Consider the following 9,427-nt stretch of genomic DNA (forward strand, 5'->3'; position numbering starts at 1 on the left):
AAATAAATAAATAAATAAATAAATCAGAGAAGTTTAGTGTTTTTAAAATACATAAACACTTATATTCACTAAGTTGAAAAGTTCATATTTTCTTTCATTTTCTGCTTCTAGGCACACTGTAGGTAGCACCTAAAGTTCTTAAGAACTACCTCTACTTACCCAAGATAAAATCCAGTCATGCTAGTATTGATTACTAGTATTGATTAGCCATTGCATGATAAAAGGCTTTTCTGTAGGTTCCTGAAAATGCACACAACCCGCCTTCTACAATGTCCTTTGTTCTGCAGTACATTAAAATAGATTTTTTTCTAAGTTCTTAACTGTATTTCTAGAGTTATTAAAATATCACCTGATGCCTTCTATATACATATATAGAGGGTCCCCCCAAAATGTATTAACATTTTAAGAAAAGAAAAAACTACATTAAAATTGTAATACTCAAGTTTGACTTCTACAATTACAAGAGGTGCTCAAACATGACTTGTATTTATCTTTTGTTATTGGTATATACTGAGTACTGACAGATTTTACTTTCAATAAGATCTCTTAAAGTGTATTCATTTTTTTGCACCCTCTGCATATAGAAGCTCATCTATTGTATATATTTATTACTTCAAAAGAAATTTATAGATGTAATATGGTTTACAAATTGCCAGTTTAATTCAATTTTTGTGGTAAAATACACATAAAATGTACCATCTTAACCATTTTTAAGTGTATAATTCAGTAATATTAAGTACATTCACATTGTTTTGCAACTATCACCAGCATCCACATCTAGAACTTTTTCATCTTGCAAAACTCAAATTCTATAACCATTAAATAGGTCCCCATGTCACCCTCCCTACAGCCCTGGCAACCAACATTTTACTTTGTCCCTGTGAATCTGATTACTGTAGGTATCTCATATACTGGTAAATGGAAACATATATCATTTGTCTTTCTGTGATTGGCTTATTTCACTTAGAATAAAGTTCTCTCAATTCTTTTCCCAAGCATCTGCAATGCATAAAGTCTTCCAGCTTGAGTTACTGTAATTATAAATATAGAAATATTGAAGCATGGGACAGAGAAAAGAGAACTATAAAAACAACTAGCATTTTTGGAAGTTTCTATCCAAAGTACTAGATCATTTAAACATCCATTTTTGTCTATAACTGAAAATCTCAAAAGGAAACTAAGCCTATATTAGAGCATTTTTATACAAACCACCAACATAAAGATAAAGCATAAAAAGAGGCAGGCCTAAATGAATTTTATTAGATTATCATTAAAATATGCAATCAATCAGATTTTAAATCCTTGGGAAAATGAGAAACCAGAAGTTGTGAGCATATACATGTAAGTTATAGCATATTACAATGCATTGGTTGTGTTAATGTCTTCTGATATCTATTTCATAATGAAGTCACAAAATATCCTTAAATAAAAAGAACTGCATTTCTCAATAACCATTTCTGTGGGAATTTTACTTACATACATGTTCACTCAGAGTACATAAGACATTATTTTCCAGTTTAAATGCTGGAATGCTTTCATAACCAACTTACTTTAAAAGAAGGTTCATTTGGAATGGCGCAGTTTATTATGGCTTAACATTCTGGCAACAAATAACTTTACTATCAGAAGCTGGAAAACTATCCTTAATACTGAAACAGGTATAGTTGGCAGAGGCAGTTTAGTAAGTCTGCTGGTCTGAGGGAGGTCAGGACTCCAGAAGAGGTTTCCAGAATAAGATGATAAGTATTTGTGCTTTAATAAAGTTGACAGTTAAATCTGTAGAAACATTGGTGAGTTCTGAAAAAAAAAAAAAAGGCAATTTTTATTTGAGATATTTCTAAATAAAATAATCTGAAGCAGAACAAGAAAAGTGAACAGTTGCTGTTTCTTACTCTCTGCTAGTAAAACTTTCAATCAAGAAGTAACCCAGACTCGGCACCTGTGGCTCAAGTGGCTAAGGCACCTCATACACCTAAGGTGGCAGGTTTGAATCCAGCCTGGGCCCGCCAAACAACAATGATGGCTGCAACCAAAAAACTAGCTGGGTGTTGTGGCAGGCACCTGTGGTCCCAGCTACTTGGGAGGCGGAGGCAGGAGACTCACTTGAGCCCAGGAGTTGGAGGTTGCTGTGAGCTGTGATGCCACAGCACTCTACCCAGGGGGACAGCTTGAGGCTCTGTCTCAAAAAAAAAAAAAAAAAAAGTAACCCACAGATTAATCTGGAGTATTACAGCTCAAGTTACAATCAACAGGCTTAGAAAAGGATCATTAATAACTTTAATATGAAAGGAAATTTTGCAATATATACCTTATATCCATTAATTACACATCTATTCCAGCTCCTCCATTTGTGTGAGATTGGAAAAATTATTTAATTTCTCAATATCAAATCTATCCCTGAATTGAAGATTATAATGGTGTCCAACTCTGATTGTTGTGAGGAATATCACAATTCCTTCACTTAGGAGGATGTGGAGAACATGTGAATTATAAGCATTCAGTAAAGGTCAGTTACTCTGAATGCCCCACATGTGTGTTGTACATAGATGTACAAAATGGGGTTACAAAGAGAGAACACAAATGAAGAGGATTCTCATGTAGAGAAGATACAATTACTATACAAGGGTTAAGGCGCCACCTAAGGATCAAATTAAATTTTTTTTTTTTTTTGAGACAGAGCCTCAAGCTGTCCCCCTGGGTAGAATGCTGTGGCATCACAGCTCACAGCAACCTCCAACTCCTGGGCTCAAGCGATTCTCCTGCCTCTGCCTCCCAAGTAGCAGGGATCACAGACACCCGCCACAATGCCCAGCTATTTTTTAGTTGCAGCCGTCATTGTTTGGCGGGCCTGGGCTGGATTTGAACCCTGAACCCACCAGCTCAGGTGTATGTGGCTGGCACCTTAGCCACTTAAGCCACAGGAGCTGAGCCTGAATTAAAATTTTTAAAGTATCACATGAACTATGGTAATTTTTGATTATTATAGATGAAGGTGGGTGGCGCCTATGGCTCAAAAGGGTAGGGCGCCAGCCCCATATGCCAGAGATGGCAGGTTCAAACCCACCCCTGGCCAAAAACTGCAAAAAAAATAGATGAAGGTTTCTCAGTCTAACACTATTAACATTTTGGGCCAGATAATTCTGTGTTGTGGGTGCTCTCCTGTGCATCATAGGATGTTTAGTGGCATCTCTGGTCACTACCACCAGATGCCAGTAGCACCAGTTCCACCCTGCATGTTTGTACTGCTGTGGGCTATGTACTTGAGCCTCAAAGAAACTGAGGCTTCAGTTTCCACCCCTTCACCCTGCAATGCTCCTACTGCTTGGCTCTCTGTTGAGGATCTGGACATCTCTACCTACATATGGGAGATTCTCCTATTGGAAAACATCAGGCTCCAAAAGGTGGAATCTTAATCTGGGAGTTAGAGACTTAGCAAATTACCTTGGAGGGCCAGAGAACCAAACTGAGAAGGCCTATTATTCCATAAAAATGGTGGGCCCAGATCAGGGAGTCATTGGGTGACAGAGACTGTTTCAAAGTGAAACAGAATGAGTTGCCTATAGATCACCCAGCCAAGCCCCCTTTCCCTCTGGCCAGTTGCCTTTGATCAGGCCAATGACTCCACCCAATGCAACTGGAGTCAAAGGAACTGTACAGCCTACTTCAGGCAAACAGGCAAGAGCAGGGCAAGAATTTTCTCTCTTGTCTGATAAGGAGCCACATAATATCCTCACTTTTGCCTTTTGGCCCACAAAGTCTAAAATATTTACTGTTCTGGCCTTTACAGAAAAAAAAATCACTCAATCTCTGTTTTAGATAAGTACTCATAGAAATGTGATGTAGTATTTGTTATTTATTCTACATGGTATCTATGTAGCAAAAAAGTGCCTGTGCAAGTAAATAAATAACCTGAAAGTGTTTTCTTGGCAAAATACCCATGGAGCCTTCACTTGGTTATAAATTGTTGCTAAGGTTTAAGAGGTCTGTTTTCAGTTCAGAACTAAATGAGATAGATTGTAGCAGTTACTCTGAACCAAATGGCCTATTGTCATTACTTTATAGCAGAGGCCACAGGTGGAATTAGAAACTATAAACACAACTCTACCTTGTTTTAAAAGCCCTCAAAAGTTTCCTAGTGCCTGTAACAGTGATTTTTTTTATTCCCTGGAAAGATTCTCCACCATCAAGCCCGATTTTAACCTCACTAACTTCACCTTCAGACACTACATATGCCTCTCTCTCTTTCTCCAGCCTGAGTCTCCAGCGTCCCTGACTATTAATAGCATCAGGCTATCCTTTTGCAAAGCTGTCCCCAACCAGCCATGAACTGTTATAAGTTTCTGGGCATTTTTGTTGGTATTCTTCCCTTTCCATGGAATGTTCTTCCCCATCTTCTTTACCCAATGAATAACTACTTTAGGGTCCAACTCAAACATCTTTCACTTAATCTATACTCCCAAAGCACTTTAGGTAGACTTCTATTATGTTACACTGTGGAAGATACGCTTGTGACTATCTCCCTTAATAGATGATGAGTGCTTAGAGAACAGGGATGTTATATTTAGCTCTGAACCTCTAGTGCTTAATGTAATTCCTTGATATTTTGAAAAGATAATTTTTCCACTGGTCTACTACAGAGCCTTCCCCTCCATATCATTTCTAAAATTCTGTCCTCTTTATTTTTCTTTTTCTAAATTTTTTGTAGGAATTTTTTGTATGTTGCCTAGGTGGGTCTCAAACTCCCTGCCTCAAGTGATCCTCCTAGCTCAGCCTCCCACAGAGCTAGGATTATAAGCTTCAGCTACCACTCCCAGCTCTTTTTTCTGCCTTTCTCTGAATTTTTTTTGATCTCCTTTCATTTAGAGAACAAAGACTACAAAAGTTTCTGATGGAAAGATCTGCATCCTTTCATATTTAGTCATCCTTATCTTATTCCTGGCATTTAACACTCATCTCTAAGAATTAGGTAAAGAATTGTTTCAATCATGTAAATTACCTGAAACAATAGAATTAAGGGGAAAAATAAGGATTTTATGCAATAACACCAACTCCTTTCCTTCTTTATAGTTTGTTGGTGTTTTGCTTTTTTATTTTTTTTTAATTGTTAATTATTTATTTATTTTTGACACAGAGTCTCACCCTGTTGCTTAGGCTGGAGTACAGTGGCACAATCAATTCATTATAACCTTGAATTTCTGGGTTCAGGTTATCCTGCCTCAGCCTCCCCAGTAACTAGGGACTACAGGTGTGTGCCTCCAATTTTTTTTTAAATTTTTTGTAGAGATGAGGACTTGCCATGTTACCCAGTCTCCAATTCTTGGCCTCAAGCAATCCTGCCTCAGCCTCCCTCTGGGATTACTGGTTTGAGCCACTGTATCTTACCTAATTTTTAATTTTTGAGACAAGGTCTCCCACTCTATTACCTGAGGTAGGGTGCAATGGCATCTTCAACCTCAAACTCTTAGGCTCAGTGATTTTTTTTTTTTTTTGAGACAGTCTCAAGCTGTTGCCCTGGATAGAGTGCTGTGGTGTCATAGCTCACAGCAACCTTCAACTGGGACTCAAAGGATTCTCTTGCCTCAGTTTTTCTATTTTTAGTAGAGACAGGGTCTCACTTTTCTCAGGCTAGTCTCGAACTCCTGAGCTCAAACAATCCACCCACTTCAGCCTCCCAGAGTGCAAGGATTACAGGCATGAGCCACCATGCCCATCGGGCTCAAGTGATCTTCTTGCCTCAGTCTCCTGAGAAGCTAGGCCTAATGGCATGCACCACCATGCACTGCTAATTTTTCTATTTTTTGAAGAGGAAGAGTCTCTCACTTTTGCTCAGGCTGGTCTAGAATTTCTGACCTCAAATGATCCTCCTGCCTTGGCTTCACAAAAGTCTAGGATTAAAGTCATGCACCACTGCACCCAGCCTTTTTTTCTTTTTTAAAAATAGAAATAAACATAAATCATTAAATGTATTTCATATTAAATGCAAGCCTTCAAACTGTATGAAACCAAAAATAGCCAAAAATACTTTGTCCCTGCGTATTATCCATAGGTTATACATGTGTGTATATATCTGGAGAAAAGAATGTATATTCTCTTAAAGGAAATTTGAAGAAAATTGTAAGGAAATAAAACCAATCAACATGCAATAAAGACAAATGACCTGGATAGTATGTTGGTAGAGTTAAACAAGAAGGAGACTGACATATTGCTCTCCCCCATCCCTTAAAGCAGGTAACTTTTTTTAAAGACAGGGTCTCACTCTATAGCCCAGGTTAGAGTGTAGTGGCACATTATAGCTCACTGTAAGCTACAACTCTTGGGCTCAAGTGATCCTCCTGTATCAGCTTCCCAAGTAGCTAGGACTACAGCGTAAGAGCCACTGTGCTCAGCTATTTTTTTTTTTTTTGAGAGATTGGATCTTGCTGTGGTGCCCAGGCTAGTCTCAAACTTCTGGCCTTCTAAAGGGCTTGGACTATAGGTATGCACCACACCAACCTGCAGCACATAACTTCTGAAATAGTACTGGAGAAAGACTAGGAAATCTGTACTCACCAATGTTCATTGTAGACCCTTGAATGCAATGATATATTGATATATACATAATTATGACAGAAGCAAGGTCACCAATTCTGACCTTTGGTACTTTTCTAATTGACAAGAGGTTGGGGGTTAAGTGGAATTTGTCCTCAACAGCCTTACTAATAAGTTCACTAAACAGGTTAGCATGAAGGATCTTGTGATTTGGTAGAAAGTTCATGTGATAACAGGAATAGTGGAATGTTTTCCAAACTTAAGAATCATTCGTTTTCACTTGTACAATTAATTTTTACCTGTAAATTGACTCAAGTAGAAGTTGTTTTACTTAAATGTATTTCAAAAAGCAACCATCTCTATTATAAACAGAAAATCAGTATCATTTGGCATAAGTAGATGTTACACATTTAAATGTTTGTAAACACAAATGCTCTTAAATTCAAACAAAGCAGCAGAGAGGTAGTAAGGATAACTAACCTCAAACTAAGAACAGTATCCCTGATAAAAATCAGAAGAACTGAAAAAGAACTGAAAAGCGAATTATTTTCCCACCCCAGGTCTCAAGGCTATGTAATGCTGGGTCCTGTACTACCTAAAATCACCTTATTTCAAAAACCTTGCAAAGCCCAAATCCTCCACTCACTCCCAGACCTTATACCTCCCCAAAGAATGGAATTACCACCCTCTCTCTACTAAGCCTAAGTAAAAGGGATGGATTTCACGGCACAGTAGGCAAAATCTTTAGAGCATTCATCCATTCAGAACACTGGGTTTAAAAAACCTACTAATGTCCTAAATAGGTCATCTCTAAAGGACAAGACCACTTCGCTTCCACTAACTTTATTTTTTGGTCAAGAGGGGTCAAAGAAACCACCAGAACACAGGTCAGGACTAACAAGCACTAATACAGGTTGATTCTTCCTCCAAAGGCACTTACTTGGCAGAGGCCTGAGCAGCTACTCAAATGGCTGAGTCTGGTCCCTACTAGAGGGGATGACTTTTCTTCACTTCCACTGAGGCTGGAGCACTCTCAGTGGAGACAGACTGCTGGGCCTGCCTGGCTGGAGGTGTGGCGTCAATGACAGGTGATGGGATGTCAGGGAGCTCCTGAGATGGTTTCTGGCTGGGCTGTGGTGGAGTCTCAAAACCCTCAGCAACCTGATTCTTAGGAACCTGGAGGTCATAGGAAGGCTGCTTTATAAAAATCTCTGGGATCAAAGAGGTGCTCTGGGTACCCTGAAGAGTTTGCTGCAGGGCCTCCAAATTGTGGACAGGCTGTGAGTCCACAGTCTGAAAAGACTGGGCAGCTGCAAACTGCATTAGAGAGACCTGGGAGGCCAGACTCTGGGTTCCAGAACCCTGACCGGGCTGAGCTTCAGTTTGAGGAAGATTCTCAAACTGGGTCTGTAAAACCACAGGATGGCTCTCAGAGCCCAAGGGCACTGCAGGCTGCCGCGTCAGGGCAAGGGTAGCTGGAGGCTGGGTCCTAGGGGCCACTGAAACTACAGGCTGGCTCCTAGAAATGGCTAAAGGCTGACTAACAGAGACCAAAGAAACTACAGGCAGGCTTTGAGAGGCCAGAGCAGTGGGAGGGAGAGGCTGGGTTGGTGGGAACATAGGCGGCACCAGTTGGGTCGATGGTTGCTGACCAAACCACGGCGGCCCAGCATAAGGGTCTGGGGAGACAACTGTCTCTGAACGTTTGTCATCTTCAGGCTTGGGACCCAGATTCTCTTTGCAAGAGTCTTGAAGGGAACCGCTCTCTTTGACACTTTCCCCTCCTTCTGTGTCCTTGTTCTCCTTTTCCAGCTGTTCCACCAGGCCCGACACGGTCATTTTCAGGGAAGGTGTACTTTGAAGGGTCCTCTGGCGGCGCCGGCGCCGCCGATGGATCCGCAAAAAGGTGCTGGAGACTTGGTCGATGGTCAAAGAGAAGCGGTGGCTGACGCTCTGGCGCAGGGCATGCACCACGGCGGTGGAGGGCACGCGGGAGGCCCTCTTCTTGGTCTCTTCGGGGAGCAGTTCGATGTTGCCGGTGTACCAGGAGATCCACCAGAGTAGGCTGAAGAAGATGATGATGGAACCCAGGTACACTAGCATGTCGTAGAACAGCAGGTTGGCGAAGACGCCAGTGAACAGTACCGCCACGCCCACTGCGTCGAAGATGACACCCAGCCAGAAAAAATGCCTGCAACGGCCCAGGCCTGACCGCTTCCTGGACCTCTTCACGGGCGCTACTGAGAGTTCCATGGGCTCCCACTGTCCCCGCCACCGGGTGCACAGAGGCGACCGGGCAGGCCCCGCGGCTACTACAAGCCCCCGTGCGGCCTCTGGGTACTCATGGCAACGTCGGAAGGGGGCTTACAGGGGGCGGGGCCAGAGGGCGGCAAAGTGAGGTCGCGTCGGATCTGCCCTAAGGAGGAAAGGGCGACCGTCCTGAGAGGCGCGCCTGCGCACTGGGTCCCGCCACCCGCACAGCTGCCTTCTGCGCCTGCGTAGCGCTCCCTACCCCACCCTCAGAGCGCGGCTTTTCCCAGGATGTGGGAGTGGTGAGCTAAATGACCTATGGGGCTGCTGGACCCGAGCCGGGGGAACAGATTTTGTTGCCGCGTTCCAGATGTGATGTAGCCACACTCATCTCCCCACGCCTCTGGGCCTTCCTGAGGGAGAGCGGGATCCTGAAGGAGAACGAAAGGCAAGGTCCCTCTTGTAGGAACGTGGCCCACACAGCTGGGAGTGCAGTCACTTTCTGAGTTCAGTTTTTTGTTTTGGTGGAGAAATAGCGAAATTAGGCTCTGTTGTCAGATCTGGATTCCAGTCTTATGTATTTGTCCCTAGTGAGGACTGTTAATATGCTGGAGCTAGTTAATAGCAGACCCGAAGGTGACGTCCCTTC

At 42.1% G+C, this 9,427-nt stretch overlaps 2 protein-coding genes across 2 annotated transcripts in view; both read right to left on the reverse strand.

The window, feature by feature from the left end:
- Window positions 1-2,123, reverse strand: part of RRN3 (RRN3 homolog, RNA polymerase I transcription factor) — a 54,868-nt gene extending 52,745 nt beyond the window's left edge. The window contains exon 1 of the mRNA XM_023513816.1: window positions 2,104-2,123. The gene's annotated coding sequence lies outside the window, so the exon portion shown is untranslated. The remainder of the gene's footprint in view (window positions 1-2,103) is intronic.
- Window positions 1,249-8,938, reverse strand: LOC111725591. Its single transcript, XM_023513817.1, has 2 exons — window positions 7,469-8,938; window positions 1,249-1,797 (listed from the first exon to the last, which is right to left on the reverse strand). Exon 1 carries the CDS (start codon window positions 8,779-8,781, stop codon window positions 7,516-7,518), a length of 1,266 nt encoding a protein of 421 aa, XP_023369585.1. The 5' UTR covers window positions 8,782-8,938; the 3' UTR covers window positions 1,249-1,797; window positions 7,469-7,515.
- Window positions 8,939-9,427: the final 489 nt, after the last annotated feature.

The sequence above is a fragment of the Otolemur garnettii genome, unplaced genomic scaffold (genome assembly GCF_000181295.1).
Source record: "Otolemur garnettii isolate 467f Iridium unplaced genomic scaffold, OtoGar3 scaffold00044, whole genome shotgun sequence".
Taxonomy (NCBI): Eukaryota; Metazoa; Chordata; class Mammalia; order Primates; family Galagidae; genus Otolemur; species Otolemur garnettii.